This window comes from Bufo gargarizans, chromosome 8, assembly GCF_014858855.1.
Source record: "Bufo gargarizans isolate SCDJY-AF-19 chromosome 8, ASM1485885v1, whole genome shotgun sequence".
NCBI lineage: Eukaryota > Metazoa > Chordata > Amphibia > Anura > Bufonidae > Bufo > Bufo gargarizans.
In genome coordinates, this window is record NC_058087.1 from 38,766,919 (window position 1) to 38,787,806 (window position 20,888).

Genomic DNA, 20,888 nt, shown 5'->3' on the forward strand with positions numbered 1-20,888 from the left:
CTAAGGCAGGCAGCCTGTACAGCATCATACAGACTGTAAGAATCTGCACAGCGCTCCTTCCAAGCCTAGTTAGGCCACATTCATATCTGTGCTGTGAACTCCAGCAGTCTGTACCAGCCGAGGAACAGACCACCGGAGTTCACCGTATCCGGCACAGCCAGATACCACAGTGCAGCAGCGGATCTACATTCACTGTAATGGGATGCAGCGGGGATCCAGCTGCTTTCCGGCATATAGGCCGGGCTTTGGACAGACAAAAAATGCTGGGTGTAGTATTTTTTTGTCTGGCTGAAAGCCAGCATCAGAGTGCCCGACTTAAAATCACAGATGCGAATCCGACCTTAAAAAGAACTTGTGCTACTCCTGACATGTCTGTTTTAGTAAATAATCATATAGCACATAAAATGGCAATTCTGAAACATTTCTCCTTATGACTCTAGCTTTTGCCATTCTTCCATTCTTGCGAGAAGTTTATGAATAAAGTTACTGATGGGAGTTACCAGTTGGGGGTGTGCCCCTGCACAATCTGTCATTGTCCAATCAGTGCAGGGGCACACCCCCAGGAGCACACCACTAACTGGTAACACCCATCTGTACCTTTATCCATTAACTTCTAGCAGGAATAAGAGAAGAACAGCACAGCACAGAGTCATAAGAAACATCTCCAATTGTTACTGCATGATGAATGACATGTCAAGAGAGGTGACGGGTCCCCTTTATGCTACTCTAAAAGCATTTATTCCTGGGGGAGAAGGCCTGAATAAGCCTCTGTATGAAATCAGAGGCATATATGTATGTGAGTTTCGGGACCGGGGGTGCACCAGTTTGACAAAATAAAAAATCTTAGTGTACTACTTTTCCATCATCCTCCCATCTTCTGGAACATATAAAGCCCCTGATACTAGTACCATGCAGATAGTGCCCTTTAATAATTATTGGCACACAGTGTCCTAAAATAACTGCGCCCAGCAAATAGTGTTCCTGACACCAATAGTGTAAACATAACGTCCCCCAAAAATATTTGTGGTAAGCTGATACTGTGCCAGGGTGCCCCCACAGTAATAGTGCTCCCGAAAGTCCCACCAATAGTAATAATTCTCTGCTAGAGCACACATGGTAGTAATAGTGCTCCTACAGTGCCCCCAACATGTCCCCACTGTACCCCAGAAGTAATAATGCTCCCATAGTGCCCATACTAGTAATCATGTTCCCCATAGACCCCCAGTAGTAATAAAGCCCACCATAATGCCCCCAGTAATAATAATTCTCCTTATAATGTGACAGTACAAAAAATGCCCCCTTATAATGCCCCCAGTTAAGCTAATGTCCCCATAGTGCCCCCATAATGTGCCAGTATAAAATACCCCTATATAGTGCTCCCAGTAAATGCCCCCATAGTGCTCCTCTCCCCCCTTCCTCCTAGTGCCCCCCATAATGTACCAGTACAAAATGCCCCATATATAATGCCCCAGTAGATGCCCTCACTGTCCCCCATAATTTGCAAGTATAAAATACCCCTTCTTAGTGCGCCCTGTAGATGACCCCATAGTACTCCTCTCCCCCTTCCCCATAGTACCCACCATAATGTGTCCCAGCATAAAATGCCCCTATACAGAGCCCCCCATATAAAATACCCCTTCTTTGAGGCCTCAGTAGATGACCCCATAGTGTTCCTCTCCCCCCTTCTCCCATAGTGCCCCCCATATAAAATACCTCTTCTTTGTGACCTCAGTAGATGCCCCCATAGTGCCACCCAAAAATGTGCCAGTAAAAAGTGCCCCCATAGTGCCCCCCAATAATGTACGAGTAAGAAGTGCCCCCATAGATGCCCACCAATAATGTGCCAGCAAGAAGTGCCCCCCATAGATGCCCCCCCCAATAATGTGCCAGTAAGAAGTGCCACCCCAATCATGTGCCAGTAACAAGTGCCCCCACAGCGCTTCTCTCCTGTGTTGTACCATATAAAAAAAATAAACTTACATACTTGCCTTCATCAGGCTGGCATCTATGCGATGCAGGCCTCTTCCGGCCTGTGTCCCGCGCTGTACGGCTCAGGCGGCGCGATGACGTCATCACACCGCCTGCACCAGCCTCTGATAGGCTGCAGGCACTATATCAGAGGAACGGGGAAGGAAGATGCCTCTCCCCTGCCCCGCAGCATCCATCTGTATCGCGCTCATCTCCCTGTGCCCTGCCGCCACCGCCCCCCACTTGTCACCAGGCCTCGTTGGAGGTGTGGCCCTGGTCGGGACTCTCCCCCAATGGTACATGTTAGGAGAAATAAAGATTGAGCTGTTGGATTTCAACATGCCTGGTCCTTTAGCTGTCAGAGGTGTCTTGCAGCGGTTTACTTCCACCCCCCTTCTTCACTAAGTTTTTAGAAACAATCAAAGCAAATTTGGTTTGTCCTAGCCCATAAATGGCCTGGACTTATGTATGTCTAGGATAGGGCTTAAATGCCCCCCAATTTACCAACATGTATTGATAAGTATGGGTGATAAGGAATAATTATCACACCTCTGTCTAAAGCGCATGGGAATCTTTAAGGGGAGACATGAGCTCTCCTGACATGTCTGTTTTATTAACTACTTGCATTCCCCATGTAATAACATTTCTGGATCATCTATTCTTACGACTTTTTGTTGTGCCACTTGATTATTATTCCTGCTAAAAGTTATGGATAAGTTGCTAGCAGTTTAGACTGAAGGTCCAGCTGGGTGTTACCAGTTGGGGGGTGTCCATGCACAGTCTGACACTGGCAGCACTGACTGGATAGAGTCAATCTGTGAAGGGACACCCCCCAACACCTTGTCTGTACAGATCACTTTACTGCAGTTATCTGCTTATCATTACAGGCAGGATTAGAATGACAGATATTACCTATGTATAGACAACACAGGACCCACCGTTCACAATAGGCGGTATCCCAGCTTATCTACTCTCTCCTGACCTCTGCACAGGACACATATCATGCCTAGAAAACTCTCCCACAGAAGTCAGTGAGTCAGCTCTTGTCCATTGTATCTACAGCTCATGCAGGCTGCTGTAAAGCATATCTCTAAATGCTGTTAAGAACAGCTCAGGCAAGATGGCCGCCCCCCATAATCATGTTCAGCAAATAGAATTTAAAAATCTACAATCAGAAAATAAAAACAGATTAGAAAAACAGGATATGTGTCACTATCTGGTTTTAAATAGCAGATACAGTTGCAAGAAAAAGTATGTGAACCCTTTGGAATGATATGGATTTCTGCACAAATTGGTCATAAAATGTGATCTGATCTTCATCTAAGTCCCAACAATAGACAATTCCAGTCTGCTTAAACTAATAACGCACAAAGAATTAAATGTTACCATTTTTTTATTGAACACACCATGTAAACATTCACAGTGCAGGAGGAAAAAGTATGTGAACCCTTGGATTTAATAACTGGTTGAACCTCCTTTGGCAGCAATAACTTCAACCAAACGTTTCCTGTAGTTGCAGATCAGATGTGCACAACGGTCAGGAGTAATTCTTGACCATTCCTCTTTACAGAACTGTTTCAGTTCAGCAATATTCTTGGGATGTCTGGTGTGAATCGCTTTCTTGAGGTCATGCCACAGCATCTCAATCGGGTTGAGGTCAGGACTCTGACTGGGCCACTCCAGAAGGCGTATTCTCTTCTGTTTAAGCCATTCTGTTGTTGATTTACTTTTATGCTTTGGGTCGTTGTCCTGTTGCAACACCCATCTTCTGTTGAGCTTCAGCTGGTGGACAGATGGCCTTAAGTTCTCCTGCAAAATGTCTTGATAAACTTGGGAATTCATTTTTCCTTCGATGATAGCAATCCGTCCAGGCCCCGACGCAGCAATGCAGCCCCAAACCATGATGCCCCCACCACCATACTTCATGGTTGGGATGAGGTTTTGATGTCGGTGTGCTGTGCCTCTTTTTCTCCACACATAGTGTTGTGTGTTTCTTCCATACAACTCAACTTTGGTTTCATCTGTCCACAGAATATTTTGCCAATACTGCTGTGGAACATCCAGGTGCTCTTGTGCAAACTGTAAGCGTGCAGCAATGTTTTTTTTGGACAGCAGTGGCTTCCACTCTAGGACTATTTTTCACCTCATTGATAAGTCTGCGCTGTGATCCTGCAGTCATCTTTAGAGGACGGCCACTCCTAGGGAGAGTAGCAGCAGTGATGAGCTTTCTCTATTTATAGACAATTTGTCTTACCGTGGACTGATGAACAGCAAGGCTTTTGGAGATACTTTGATAACCCTTTCCAGCTTTATGTAAGTCAAAAATTCTTAATCGCAGGTCTTCTGAGAGCTCTTTTGTGCGAGGCATCATTCACATCAGGCAATGCTTCTTGTGAAAAGCAAACCCAGAATTGGTGTGTGTTTTTTATAGGGCAGCTGTAACCAACACCTCCAATCTCATCTCATTGATTGGACTCCAGTTGGCTGACACCTCACTCCAATTAGCTCTTGGAGATGTCATTAGTCTAGGGGTTCACATACTTTTTCCACCTGCACTGTGAATGTTTACATGGTGTGTTCAATAAAAACATGGTAACATTTAATTCTTTGTGTGTTATTAGTTTAAGCAGACTGTGATTGTCTATTGTTGTGACTTACATGAAGACCAGATCACATTTTATGACCAATTTGTGCAGAAATCCATATCATTCCAAAGGGTTCACATACTTTTTCAGCTACAAAGCTAAAGGGTGCACTTTTTCCATATTAAGGAATTACTGATGATGACAGCTAGAAAGAGAGGCACCCTTCCTGCCCCTTATGATGGGGTTAAAATGTTTTCTGACCTCTCAGCTTCTACCCTGCAACAGCGCCGTTCAATGACCCCCTTTACCACCGCATTGAGGGATCATAACATACCCTACCGCTGGGGGTTTCCGATGAAAGTACTCATTCATCATCAAGGTACTTTACATGCTATTTGCTCCTTAGAAGCTGGAAAGCGCCTTCTCCAATCCTGGAACATCTATATGCCGGACCCCCGCGCGACCACCAACTCTCCGCCTCAACATGTCTCTTCCGAGTGGCAGGTGGTGACATCGAAGCGTAAATCCAACCGTTGAGGATTTGTGTTCTAGTTATGCTGATTTATAAATCGCTCATTATGCCCGTTCTGAGTAGCTTGCCAGCCATTTTTTCTTTGTTTGACTTTTTGTTTTTCTATTGTTGTTATCTCTGTATAGTTTATGTCGGTTTTCTCAGGGGATCAAGATGGATCTGCTAATGGGGTCTCGGACAAGACGCCGTTCAATTGGCCATGGGTCTGTGGAAATAGTCCCCCCCCCCCTCCTGTCATTCAAGGTATGAACTTCTAAACCTTTCTTTTCCCTTACAATGGTTCTTACAATAGCTCCCTTGAATGTTAAGGGACTAAATAGTCCCTTTTAAGAGATCGATGATGTGGAAGGAAGTTAAAGCGTTAAAATGCGATATCTTTTGTGCCACTGAAACGCATCTTTTGAAGACTTTTCAATCTCACTACTCAAAGAAGCAGAGGAGTGTTGGTGGCTCTAAAAAACTGTGGCCTTTTCTTTGAAGACCTCAGTTGTGGACCCCAGTGGCAGATTCATCATCATCATCATTGTAGGCTCAGTGAACAATGTGGACTACACTATGGTCTTTATTTATGCCCCTAACAGACACCAGGTGTCCTTTTTATGCAAACTGGCGCCTAAAGTAAACAAAGTGAAGACTGGCCATGTTTTCTGGGGAGGTGATTTCAACTCTATCTTGGACCCTTCCACTGATACCACTGCACCCTCAAGGGAATGCCACCCAGCCCTCTCTTCCCTAATTCTGCAGGAGGACCTGTATGATATGTGGAGGCTCGAACATAGTGGTTAAAGGGACTTTTCTGCAGCCCGCAAAACCTACTCTAGGATTGATCTGTTCTTAGTCAGCAGATCAGTGATAGGTAACACCCTATCATCTTCCATAGGGATTATTACCTGGTCCGACCATGCCCCAATCACTTTGAAACTGCCCGAGGCACATGTATGCCGGCCATACACACCTTGGCGCAATAACACATTCCTGATAGATCACCCTAAGTATTCCTCAGACTTGTCCTCCGCCCAGACAGAATACTTCCAGATCAATGAGGGGTCTGTTTCTGACCCCTTTTCGCTCTGGTGTGCCCACAAAGCCTTTATGAGAGGCATATTTATTAAACTGGGGTGCAGAAGCAAAAAAGAGAGAAATAAGAGAACAGATGATATATTGAAGGAACTAAGAGCTCTGGAATCCCTAAATAAAAACTCAATTTCTCAGACACATTTAGAAAGATTGAAAACCCTCAGACTTCAATGTTTACTGCACAAACATCTTACTGACCAACACTCTGGCTCCAAAATGATGTCCCCACAAGATATAGCCAATTCTTTTGGTGAATTAAATGCTTCATTATACAATTTGGCACCCCAAAAAAAAGTAACCCCCCCCCCCTTCCTCACAAGAAGCTATCTCCAACTTTTTAAACACCTTAGGTCTAGCCAGTATCTCTGAATCCCAATTGCAAGATCTCAATGCCCCTTTTATAGTACGGGAAATTGAATCCATCATTAAATCACACATTTAGAAAGATTGAAAACCCTCAGACCCCCTGAAATCACACATTTAGAAACATTGAAAACCCCCAGACCCCCTGAAAACCCTCATAAGTCCCCTGGCCCAGATGGCCTGTCTAACATTTATTATAAGGCTTTCCTTCCTCAACTTTTGTCTCACCTAATGCAGATAAGCCCGCGGATGACCCTAAAAATTACCGTCCGATCTCCCTTTTAAACACCAACATTAAAATACAGTATTCGCCAAAGCCTTAGCAAACAGACTAGCCCCATTGATCCCCATATTAGTTAACAAAGACCAGGTAGGTTTTGTCAAGGGTTGATAAATACAGGAAAACTCTAGAAGGGTCCTTAACATACTATCCCACCTCCAAAAACGAGAAATCCAGCTGTGTTCGTTACTTTAGATGCGGAGAAGGCGTTCGACCGCAATAATTGGTCATTCGCCTTCTCCGTCCTTTCCCGAATGGGTTTCTCAGGTCCAATCCTATCTTCAATCAAAGCCCTATACTCCAGCCTGTCCGCAAGAGTATGGGTTAATCAAGCCCAATCCTTATTCACCCCTAATGTTCATTTTATCGATAGAACCCCTTGCCCAGGCCATTAGACTAAGGCCTCATGCACACGACCGTTTTTTTTCACGGTCCGCAAAAACGGGGTCCGTGGGTCCGTGATCCGTGACCGTTTTTTCGTCCGTGGGTCTTCCTTGATTTTTGGAGGATCCACGGACATGAAAAAAAAGTCGTTTTGGTGTCCGCCTGGCCGTGCGGAGCCAAACGGATCCGTCCTGAATTACAATGCAAGTCAATGGGGACGGATCCGTTTGATGTTGACACAATATGGTGCCATTTCAAACGGATCCGTCCCCATTGACTTTCAATGTAAAGTCTGGAGTTCTTTTATACCATCGGATTGGAGTTTTCTCCAATCCGATGGTATATTTTAACTTGAAGCGTCCCCATCACCATGGGAACGCCTCTATGTTAGAATATACTGTCGGATATGAGCTACTTCGTGAACCTCAGATCCGACAGTATATTCTAATACAGAGGCGTTCCCATGGTGATGGGGACGCTTCAGGTTAGAATACACTACAAACTTTGTACAAGACTGCCCCCTGCTGCCTGGCAGCACCCGATCTCTTACAGGGGGATATGATAGCACAATTAACCCCTTCAGGTGCGGCACCTAAAGGGGTTAATTGTACTATCATATTCCCCTGTAAGAGATCAGGGCTGCCAGGCAGCAGGGGGCAGCCCCCCCTCCCCAGTTTGAATATCGTTGGTGGCACAGTGTGCGCCCGCCATCGGGCCACCCCTTCCTCCCTCTAATGTTAGAAATCGTTGGTGGCACAGTGTGCCAACCACCATCGGCCCCCCTCCCTCCCTCTATTGTATTAAATCGTTGGTGGCACAGTGTGCCAACCACCATCGCCCCCCCCCTCCCTCTATAGCAGTAACATTGGTGGCAGTGTGCGGTCTCCCATTCCCCCCCCCCCCCATCATTGGTGGCAGCGGAGTACAACAGTAGAAGATTCATACTTACCTGCTTGCTGCTGCGATGTCTGTGTCCGGCCGGGAGCTCCTCCTACTGGTAAGTGAAAGGTCTGTGCGGCGCATTGCTAAAGAACTGTCACTTACCAGTAGGAGGAGCTCCCGGCCGTTCACAGACATCGCAGCAGCAAGCAGGTAACTATGAATCTTTTACTGTTGTACTATTGCTAAGTAACCATGGCAACCAGGGCTGCAGTAGCTTCCTGGTTGCCATGGTTACCGATCGGAGCCCCAGCGATTAAACTGGGACTCCGATCGGAACTCCGCTGCCACCAATGATGGGGAGGGGGGGAATGGGAGACCGCACACTGCCACCAATGTTACTGCTATAGAGGGAGGGGGGGGGGGCGATGGTGGTTGGCACACTGTGCCACCAACGATTTAATACAATAGAGGGAGGGAGGGGGGGCGATGGTGGGGGCACACTGTGCCACCAACGATATTCAAACTGGGGAGGGGGGGGGTCTGCCCCCTGCTGCCTGGCAGCCCTGATCTCTTACAGGGGAATATGATAGTACAATTAACCCCTTTAGGTGCCACACCTGAAGGGGTTAATTGTGCTATCATATCCCCCTGTAAGAGATCGGGTGCTGCCAGGCAGCAGGGGGCAGTCTTGTACAAAGTTTGCAGTGTATTCTAACTAGAAGAGTCCCCATCACCATGGGAACGCTTCTGTGTTAGAATATACTGTCGGAAATGAGTTTTCACGAAGTGAAAACTTAGATCAGAAAAAGCTTTTATGCAGACGGATCTTCGGATCCGTCTGGATGAAAGCAACCTACGGCCACGGATCACGGACACGGATGCCAATCTTGTGTGCATCCGTGTTCTTTCACGGACCCATTGACTTGAATGGGTCCGTGAACCGTTGTCCGTCAAAAAAATAGGACAGGTCATATTTTTTTGACGGACAGGATACACGGATCACGGCCTCGGCTGCAAAACGGTGCATTTTCCGATTTTTCCACGGACCCATTGAAAGTCAATGGGTCCGCGAAAAAAAACGGAAAACGGCACAACGGCCACGGATGCACACAACGGTCGTGTGCATGAGGCCTAAATGATAGAATACAAGATGTTAATATTGGTGATCGTACACATTTCATAAGTCTTTATGCTGATGATGTGATTCTTACACTCACTGACCCAGAGAACTCCTTGTGTACCGCTTTAGACACCATGTCAGACTTCGGTCAATTGTCCTATTACATTATTACAAGCTAAACACTACAAAATCCCAGGCTTTGCCTATCAACCTAGTTGAGATCCTAACAGATAAGCTTGACTTAGACTGGCAACCCTTGCAAGTTAAATACTTAGGTATAAACCTGACATCGTCGGTCGCTCTCCTGTATAAGGCAAATTACCTACCCCACCTGGCATCTTTGGAAAAGGAGCTTGACAATTTAGCCAAATTCGAGATATCGTGGTTAGGCTGTTTGGCCTCCTTCCAAATGTTCACCCCCCCCAAGCTCCTTTATTTATTCAGAATACTCCCCATCATTCCTCCCAAATTATTTTTCGACAATTGTACCAAGCTGTTTAACTCCTTTTTATGGAGGAAAGGGAAGCCACGAATAATGACTAAATTGCTCCAGATTAGAAGACATGTGGGGGGCTTGGTCTTCTAAATATATATGACTATTATCTGGCGACTCAAGTCGCCCAATCGGAAAGCTGGTGTAGACGAGATCTCACCAAGCATTGGGTGCACATAGACTGCACTGCAGTGATTTCCAACAACCTTAGAGCCCTTTTGTTGGCCTCTTTAGCCCCTTCGTTTAGATGCCCTGATTTGCCTTATTTGGTAACAACTTCCATGGGTTATGTTCACATACAATTTATCCAATAGCGGATATTGCTCCTTTGACCACTCTGGATTACCTCACCCATGACCACTGTGTGGAAAAATGGAAGGAATATGAAACCTGAAAACCCACTTCTTCAGACAAGCCTACAACCAGTGACCCTGCTGCCTCTATACCGCCATGACCAACTTCACCCGCACCTACTGTGTCCTTCTCGCATATCATGTAGATTGTAAGCCCTCACGGGCAGGGCCCTCTCTCCTTCTGTACCAGTTTGTAACTCGTCTTGTTTATGCTTAGTGCAATTGTCTGTATTATGTATGTATACCTCTTATCATATGTACAGCGCTATGGAATGAATGGTGCTTTAATAATAAATAATAATAAACAATAATAATAATAATATGGAGTAGACTTAGTACCAGGGGCGTCGCTAGGTTAAAACATTCGGGGCCTGGGCCCCGGATGTTTTGTCCCATGCCCCGAATGTCCTGCCTACCTGCTAGATACAACTGTATTGCCGTACACAGAACGGCAAATACAATTGAATCTAATATTGGGACGAGGCGAAGGACCTTTGGTGACATCACAGGTCATGTGATCAGCAAAACAGGCTGTGATAGGATGACCAGGATGATGTCACCATCCAGGTCATCCTATCACAGCCTGTTTTGCTGTTCACATGACCTGTGATGTCACCAAAGGTCCCTCGCCTCTTCCCAGTTTAGGATTGGACCGGAGTCAAGAGGAGAAGGAGCCTAATGGTGATGTCTGTACAGGAGAGGTAAGTGAAGGGAGAGGCAGAGAAATGCTGGGAGTTGTAGTTATTTAACTGGGATGTATTTTAGGGCTGAAGGGAGGGATGTTATTGACATGGAACTGTGTGCTTGAGGTGGCTGGGGGAGGGAGGGATGTTATTTACATGGGACTGTATGTTGAAAGTGGATGGTGGGGGGGAATGATGTTTATGTACATGGGACTTAATGTTTAGGGTCCAGTGTTTTCCAACCAGTGTGCCTCCAGCTGTTGCAAAACTACAACTCCCAGCATGCCTGGACAGCCTTTGGCTGTACGGGCATGCTGGGAGTTGTAGTTTTGCAACAGCTGGAGGCACACTGGTTGGGAAACACTGGTTTAGGCTACGTTCACACTTGCGTTTGGTGATCCGCTTGTGAGATCCGTTTCAGGTCTCTCACAAGCAGCCCCAAATTCATCAGTTTAACCCCAATGCATTCTGAATGGATGCGGATCCATTCAGAATGCATTCGTTCGGCTCCGTGCGGTCCCCCGTTCCATTTTGGAGGCGGACCCCAAAATGCTGCAAGCAGCGTTTTTTGTGTCCGCATGGCCTTGCAGAGCCAAACGCATCCGTCCTGACTTAGGCTACTTTCACACTAGCGTTCAGAGCGGATCCGTCTGAGACGGATCCGCTTATATAATGCTGACGGTGGATCCGTTCAGAACGGATCCGTCTGCATTATATTGTAAAAAAAATTCTAAGTGTGAAAGTAGCCTCAGACGGATCCGTCCAGACTTTACATTGAAAGTCAATGGGGGACGGATCCGTTTGAAGATTGAGCCATAGTGTGTCATCTTTAAACGGATCCGTCCCCATTGACTTACATTGTAAGTCTGGACGGATCCGCACAGCCAGGCGGACACCCGAACGCTGCAAGCAGCGTTCAGGTGTCCGCCTGCTGAGCGGAGCGGAGGACAAACGCTGCCAGACTGATGCATTCTGAGCGGATCCGCGTCCACTCAGAATGCATTAGGGCAGTACGGATCCGTTCGGGGCCGCTTGTGAGAGCCTTCAAACGGAGCTCACAAGCGGAGCCCCGAACGCTAGTGTGAAAGTAGCCTAACAATGTAAGTCAATAGGGACGGATCCCTTTGCATTGACACAAAATGGTGCAATTGTAAACGGATCCGTCCCCCATTGACTTTTAATATAAGTCAGGACGGCTCCGTATTGGGACTTAGAAATTAAAATCTAATACAAACGGATCGGTCCTGAACAGATGCATTCGTTTGTATTATATCGGTGCGGATCCGTCCTGTACAAGTACATGACAGATCCGCACGAACGCAAGTGTGAAAGTAGCCTTAGGGGGTGATGTTTACATGGGATTGTGCGTTGGAGGCGGCTGGGGAAGAGGTGATGTTATTTACATGGGACCGTATGGTGGAGGGAGGATTATAACTACAGGGAGCACTGCAAATCCAGGGGACATTATAGGTGTTCTTATTACTACTGGGGGCTCTATAGGAGGGTCTTGTAGATCTGCCTTATTTCTACTAAGCGCACTATGGGGGCCTTATTACTACTGTGGGGTCTGTAGGGAGCTTTATTACCACTGGGGGAACAATAGGGGGCCTTATTTCTACTAGGGACTCTGTGAGGGTATTATTAATATGGGAGGGCATTGTTGAGGAGCATTATCACGGTTGGGGCAGTGTTACTAATAAGGGCATTCTAGAAGGGAATTACTATTGGTGGGACTATGAGGAGCACTATTACTATGGGGGGCAGTAATGTTTCTTTAGGATAGTATTTGGGGGTATGGGGGGGGGGTTGAGGTTTTGGCATAGCAAGCAGCAGGATAACACTGTGGGGACTCCAGTTGGGGGATAATGATAGAAAGTGAGGAAGCTAAGATGTCTGTGTGTCACACTCTGCAGAGACGAGGCGGCTGAGAGAAGTTGTCCAGACCGAATGGAGAAGATGATGACAGAGAGGAGACGTCCCCTGAAGGCGCTGGATGTGACAGGTAAGCAGGGCCGGTGCTACCATAAGGCAGACCAAGCGGCCGCCTTAGGGCGCACCCTGGGGGAGGGCGGAAAAATGTGACATGGAGGGGGAGAAATGTGACATTGGGGGCTGATGGCTGGGGGATGATGTGTGACATGGGGTTCTGATCTGAGGTCTGATTAACATTGGGTGTCTGATTGGGGCTGTGAGCTGAGGTCTGATTAACATTGGGGGTCTGATTGCTGATCTGACCTGAGGTGTAATGGAAAATATTTTTTTCTTATTATCCTCCTCTAAAACCTAGGTGTGTCTTAGAGGGCAAAAAATATGGTACTTAAACCAGCCATTGTCTGAAGCAGAGAGAAGATACCTGGACCACAGAGAGGAGAAGCGTGGGTGGGGGGGGGGGGGGGGGCGCCAAAATGTAGCTTCGCTTGTGTTGGCAAAAATCCTTGCACCGGCCCTGCAGGTAAGTGCCGCTGTATAGCAAAGCATAGTGCGGGGGGGGGGGGGGGGATATTTATTGGGGCTTGTGCCCCGGATCTTTTGAGACCCTAGCAACGCCCCTGCTTAGTACACAAATTGCTTCAAGGGAAGGAACTACACTCCTTTGAATACCTCCATGATGTCTTCCACATCCCAAACTCAGACTTTTATAAATATCTCTGGGTCGGGCATCTTCTTTCCACCTTCCCCCTACAGATCAGAGCTAATAAACTGTTATTTGAACTGTGGTCCAAACCTGCCGTCTCTCCAACTCCCCTTCGCCCAGTGTACATCATACTAAACAACAAAAACACATTTGTCAAATCTACTCCCTTCCTCACATGGGAAAGAGAACTAAGCACCACATTCTCAACAATTCAGTGGCAAAGTGCTCCACGATTTATGTAAAAGAATATAACACGTGTGACCCACTATGAATCTTTTGTGAAAACGACATTGAGATGGTATTATACCCCAGAGATGCTAAGTTTCATGTTTCCTGGTGTCACGCATTTATGTTGGAGAGCTTGTGGCCAAAGGGGTATGCTCTTCCACATTCTGTGAGATTGCCGCTTCTCAGATCACTGTGGACGGAGATGTTCTCTCTAGCCTCAGAATTATTAGGTAGTTCCCTGCCGCCCTGTCCTGCATTAGCCCTCCTGTTTATTGGTATAGACGGCATACCCTTCAGAGGGCGGTTGATTATCGCTCATGTTTTCCTTTCCACCAAAATGGCTATCACTTCTAACTGGAAGAGTGCTACCGTTCCCTCACTCGCTGATGTTATAGTCAGAGTGAATTTAACATTCTTCTACAAACGAACAATGGCCCTAGCTAAACACTCCTACCCCAAATTTGAGAGGCTGTGGCACACATGGAAGGCCTCTAAGTATACAGTATGGCTTCTTTGGCCTGATCCTTGGCTCTGTGTATACTTGCTGAGGAACAATTATGTTGTTGTATCCTTATGTATGTTATTGTTTTGCTTGTTTTGCTTTTATTATATGTGATTATCTATACTTTTATGACATCTACCGTATGTCTGTACCCTTAGTGCTTGATGTCTGAAAACTAATAAAAACGTATAGATTTAAAAAGTTTGGTGACACATTCCCTGGGCAGTCTGGACCCATCATGTGTGTCATGAAACTAGAAATAACTTAGGTTTATGATAAAATGAAAAAGACAAAACTGTGACTGCATTCAGATTCTCTTCTACTAATTAAATTACTACACAGCAAACTGCTCATCAAGAAAATTACAAGAATATTGCTGCCAAATGTTGATCCCACACAGAAAAGTAATATGAAATTCTGAGACGTGCGATTTTTAATTTATCATAACCACACCATAGGAAGTTTAGTATTGACAAATGCATAACTAATGCAAATAAATGAGCCAATTATCCCAAATGGCCGAAGGCTCGCCACTCCGCGCCCTGATGTTTTAATTTAAATGAATGGAATACTGATTATTAATGTCGATTGGCCTCGTCATTTCACAGGAATAAACAATGGTTTCATCTCCGAACATTATTACTAGGAATTATATTGCAAAACGTTGTCGCAGCCGCGCGATCTCTGCAGAGCCAAGTGAATTTACGGCCCCCTTTGAATTGTTTATCCTTAATACTTCTCTCTTGTTCTATGCTTCATTACCTCATGATCTATTGCAAAGGAAACACATTTAAAAATTGCTTGCATAGATGATTAAATTACAAAAAATGCAGATTGCGTAATCTTGGGTCAGGAAATGCACAGTGAACAATTTACCAAGAAGAGATAAATAAGCGCACAGTTTTCAGATTTTATTGTAAGGAAAAGAAAATTCCCATTGTAGACGACGATGTGTGCTGGCCGAAACAGACAGAATACTGCTGGTATGGAGGGCTGGCAGCAGGACAATTCAGATGGTACTTTAGCCCAAGTTAAAGGGCATCTCCGGGAATTATTTAAAATGTCTGTCCTAGAACATGAGCACTGGGACTGGTTGCCTCCACTTGCAGAGCTGTCTGGGGCGAGACCTCACTCAGGGCCGGGACGAGGTTGTTCAGCGCCCTAGGCGGAGCAGGCAAATTGTGCCCCGCACCAATCAAAAATTTAATGTCACGAGAAGGGAAGGTAGAAGGAAGTACACCCCCTAGACCAGTGATTGCGAACCTATGGCACGGGTGCCAGAGGCGGCACTCACAGCTCTCTCTGTGGGCACCCGCACCCTGGAAAAAGTCTATGGTGTACCAATATACTCTGGACTTTACCAGCCATTCAACAGCGCTGGGCGCACTATGAACAGCACGGACAGCACATTGGATGTAGGCAGGTCATTATACTTATATGATAAAGTACATGGAAAATATACTATACTGAACTGGAGTATTCCGGATACATTGCCGTGTTGGCACTTTGCGATAAATAAGTGTGTTTTGGGCTGCAGTTTGGGCACCCGGTCTTTAACAGGTTCGCCATCACTGCCCTAGACTGACACCCTCAACCCTGTCCCTGCCTACTTGCACCACCCGCCCTAGGTGACTGGGCGCAACTGGGCGACAGTCCCTAACCTCCGTAAGTGGCGAGTAGGGGAGGAAGGAACCGAGAGGGTACGTGACAGCTAGGCAGGGAACGGTACGCGAGATGCAGGCAGACAAATGGACAAGGAAGTGGACAAGAAAGAGGTACCCTGTGAAGGAGAAGGCAAAGGTGGGTCAGCTAGCCGAGAACAGTCCGGGAGGTCACATCAATACAAAGGGAAGAGGCAGGTAGCAAATCCGAGAATGAGCCGAGGTCAGAATCCGAGATGTAGCGTCAAAACCAAGGGAGCAGGCAAAGAGAGATCAGAAAACGGTCAAGGTCAAATTCCAGAGGTCAATCAATAGTGTAGCTAACAATACACACAGCCTAAGAGACTAAAATCACAGGCAACCTGTAGCCAGCAGGCCGCCTGTATTTATAGTAGGGAGTGAGGGTCATGTGACGTGGCCAGCGTCACATGACCGACAGACAGACAAGTCGAGCACCGAGTGATCAGCTCGCGCTCAAGGCAGACCTCGGAGCAGGGAGCCTCCCAGCTAGCAAAGCCGCCCTGGGAACGAGGTCAAACACAGATCCTCACTCCTGAAGCTAAGCAGCAGGTCTGCGGCTGATGGGAGACCGAGTGCGCCTTCGGCGCCCCGTTACATTTAAAGTGAGAATACCTCCTAATAAAGAAATTAAAACACATTTAAAAGAAGCAGTCAGGGGCAGATCCAGAGACTTAGGCTGAGTTCACACTTCAGTTATTTGGTCAGTTATTGTGAGCCAAAACCAGGTGAGGGTCAAAAACACAGAATACGTGCAAATCAAATCATTACACCTGATCTCTGAGTAGGCTTCACTACTGGTTTTGGCTCACAATAGGGGCCCATGCGCACAAACTTATTTTTTTCCCGTGACCGTTCCATTTTGTTGGCGGTCCATATGCGGAACCATTCACTTCAATGGGGCTGCAAAAGAAACAGAAATAACCCCATGTACATTCCATGTCCGTATGATTATTACGCAAAAAAAATAGAACATGTCCTATTCTTGTCCACATTACAGACAAGGATAGGACTGTCCTATTAGGGGCAGGCCCTTCCATTACGCAAAATGCGGAATGCACACGGCCCGTATCCGTGTTTTGCAGATCTGCCATGTTTGCACCCCCTCTTATGGGTAGCTAGGTGGCACCCTAGGCAGGCACCTACCCTCACCCACCTGTTGTCCCCCGGCCCTGGTCTCACTACACACTATGCTCTGGCATTTGTATATACTACACATTGTGAGTGTTCCTGTCAGGCTGCTCAGCCATGATGGCAAATTGTAGGCAGGATTGCATCAATACCATTTATTATAGAGCAGTATAGTGTAAAGTAAGGCACTGCCCCCTCACTCCCATAGGCAGCTCTTCAAGTGAAGGCAACCCGTCATTCTAGGACAGGTAGCTGGGGGCCATTTAAAATTATTCCCGGTGAACCCCTTTAATGAGTGCAAAAGTATGGGCCCATATTTACCTGTCAGGGGGACTTTTGCATTAGGCACAGATTTGTATGCAGTCTGCAACAAAACTGCATTAAAAAATGTACATAAATCCACACCATTTATTTCAGGTTTTGTGTGTTTTTTTTGCAGTTTTTATTCTGTTTTTGTTGCGGATTTTCTGTTTATGTTAACAACCCCATTGAAGTCTATGGAAAAACCATCGTACATTCTGCAAATTTTAAAAGATGCACGAAATGTACCTGAGATTTGGTATAGTTTGTTTTGTGTTATGTATTGTTATGTATTGTTATGTATTTTTGTATGTTATGGCCGTTACTACTGTTAAAGATGTGTGAATTTTATTCTATATTTTGTATATCTAGGATTGTAATGAGTTAACTTTGTCTACCCCCTCTTTGTTTCAAGACTGGAGGAGAGAGGGGGGGGGGCAAAGGGCTGTGCTGTGAGAGGTGTCTGTTTTCTCATCCTTGTACAGGCGTCCCAACAAGGGAGCTATATAGAGAGTCATATAGACTGTGAAGGAGTGCATAAGCCAATTATATGGCTCGATGATATTTATATATTATTCACTGCCTATAGAGAAGCACCTCTTTGAAGTGTCACATATGACGTAGGCAGTATTCTTGTTAGGATAAACTCCATTACAAAATGGCGATGGTAACCAGATGTTTACATTAGTTCACATTCCAAAGTAGGACCCAGTGCGCAGAAGCCAGGGTGCTATCTCCTCTCTCTTATCTCTTCTTCCTTTTTGACCAATGAAACAATGTTTAAGCCTCAGTGAAAGACTGCCCTCTTCTGAAGATGTATATACGCTTACCCCATGTAATAAAAGTTAGAGATTGCTTTGACCAACTTCTGTGTCAGTGTCCAGTCTCTCAACCACGCGTGGATATTAACCCCCTGGGGGTACATTGATTTGGAGCACCAGAGTGCATCTAAAATGCTCTAATTTAGGGCTACTTTGACACTACCAGCAGGGAATGGATGGCTATGGTTGGCAAGGAACAGGGCTAGCCACCGTGTTCCTCCCCTCTTGGTAGGAGAGGACTGGTCCTGCTTCCTGCCGGGAGGGCAAGTTCCTGTGCAGACATAGAGGAGAAAGGAAGCACACTGCAGAGCTCCTGCTTTTGAAAGAGGTTCTCCATAGAGATCAACTAACTCGAAGCCTCAAGTAAATCCTTGAGAAGACAAACAGCAGAGTGAACATCTACAACCAGTATTTGAGACACTGCTGTGCGGTGAGGGACTATGGCTAAGACACCCATCACCCAAAACACTACAGGCCAGTACTATACTAGTGCTAAACTGCAGCCATTCAACCTGCCTCCATATTCCTTACTGGTGCCAGAGAGAAAATTGCACTTGAAATCCATTGCTTTCGAATGTATTTGAAGTTCTTCATAGTAAAAAATACTTTTATATGATTAATTGTAGCCTCATTCTTCAACACTACAGTACATTTCCACTGCACCGATCTCCAAGTAGCAACACCCTAAGAGAGTAGATCGTGACACAACACTTCATCAGGGCCACTACTACTCCCATCCTCTGCATTGGCTCCTCAGGGGCTCGCTGCACTTAGGTTTTGTTTAGTATTGCAGCGCAGACACATTCAAGTAAATAGACCCCTTTTCCTAACCCTGGACAACCCCTTTAAGGATTTTATACAATGAAGTGTTTTTAATTCCAAAGGATTTTCAGCGTAGACTAGTTTGAATCTGGCTTCTTTTATCTTTCATGGATTCCTAATTCCAACCAAAAGAAACGAAAGAACTTTCCGACCGCCTTATCTTAAAACTGTGAAAGATCCATTCATCACTCCATATACACCAGGGAAAACATAAGCAAAGTAGGTATCAGCAAAAGGGCAAAGGACAGATGCGTAGCTGACTGCACTTGCTTTTATATCAAGTATACTGAAGTACTCTTACATATCAGTGCTGCCTCAGATCTTGGAGTGGTAAATACTGGCAGGTAGATTAAAATATTTGCTCCATTGATGACTTCCAGGCTGGAGGTAAAATCTGTTCTATGATGATAAAATGGTCATTTTTAAAGTCATTACAGCCCCACCGGAGATAAGAAAAAGCCAGATTTGTCACCAGAAAAATAAACAAAAGTACTTCGAACATAAAAATAATAAAAAATAAGCGCGTCTCTTAGCGGAAATTGTTTAGTCTGTTATTTTCAAGGTTCTGAAATTAAACAAAATGACTGCACATAAAGAGGCTTTATAATTAGGAGGAGGGGGGAGCTGAAGCTGCAGTTTTTCACTCAATGGGAGTAATTTACAAACCTCATACTCCAGTATGGCATTTTGAGCAAAAATTGCGACTTTCTGCCCTTCTCTGATGCTCTTATCACTTTTTCAAAAAGTAGGTGATGCTAACCATGAAGGGTGGGGCCACCAGCAGCTGAAACATTTACAATAATTTACACTGGATAACTGTAGTAAATTATAACTGAAATTTACCAACTGATTGCTGAGACCCCTTCCCATTGTGACATGCATAAAACAACCCTATATAAACACCGTTCTCATAAGTGGTTAGGGATGACATCATGGTCTCTTATAGATTGGAGGTAAATGTAATATGGTTTTAAATGTTGAGAATGTTCATAAAAGCGCTATGGAATATGTTGGCACTACGTAAATAAGTAATAAATAAGAAAAAAGCGTGTATGACTAGTTATCAACTTACTGTGCAATGAAGTGGCTGAATGCTCTGGACCATTGTTCTGGATGAAGTAATGTAGGAGGAGGGTTTCTAGAAAGACAGGCATAATTATCAGTACCACTGAAAACATCAAAACACAATAAAGGCAAAGTAAATGTAACAGTAAAGCAAGTTAAAACTCAATTTTTAAACACAGGAGTCTATTAGAGATGATGAGGCTGGTGTAAAAATCTGAAGATCAGGGTCAAAATCAGGGTTGAAAATGATCCTGACCACACCAACCTAATGGTGCATAGGCAGAGCAGCCTTGTTCAGTTTTTCTGAGGCCAATGTCTTACTTCATGGGCAATGACCTCTCTAAGCTGAACGGCAGAAGATGTCCCCCCTCAGGGAAAGTCTCCTCCCATGCAGACTCTTTGAGGTCCCCCTTGATGATCTGATTAATGGGCTTCTGTCACCCCCCAACCCCCAATTTTCAGTTTATGACTTATTATATTTGCTAATGTAAGCAGATTCCATATATGCCCCTCTTACCTCGGGCTTTGCAGTAATTACAGTAAAAAAACATACTTTTATGATATGTAAATTTCTTCACTACCAGCAAGTTGGGCGGACTTGCTGGTAGCCGCTGCATCCTCTGTTTGAAAAACGCCCCCTCCTCCACTTGATTGACAGGGCCAGCGAGCGCTCTCCTCCTCTCGCTGGCCCTGCCTGCAGCCTTAAATCCCGTGCCTGCGCCGTACCAGTCCTCATTCGGCGCAGGCGCTCTGAGAGGACGCTCGCTTGACCGCTCCTTCCTAAGTGTGCCTGCGCCAATTGACGTCAGCCCTACACCCGGAAGAGAAGTCTTCTCTTCCGGGTGTAGGGCTGACGTCATCGGCGCAGGCGCGCTGAGGAAGGGGCGGCCAAGCGAGCGTCCTTCTCTCAGAGCGCCTGCGCTGAATGAGGACTGGTACGGCGCAGGCGCGGGATTTGAGGCTGCAGGCAGGGCCAGCGAGAGGA

General features: G+C 45.8%; 1 protein-coding gene across 1 annotated transcript in view; it reads right to left on the minus strand.

Annotated features, from left to right (window-relative positions):
- MYO3B (myosin IIIB) overlaps window positions 1-20,888 on the minus strand; it is a 342,729-nt gene that overhangs the window by 194,725 nt on the left and 127,116 nt on the right. The window contains exon 8 of the mRNA XM_044304441.1: window positions 19,911-19,976. Coding sequence (XP_044160376.1) covers window positions 19,911-19,976 — 66 coding nt within the window. The remainder of the gene's footprint in view (window positions 1-19,910; window positions 19,977-20,888) is intronic.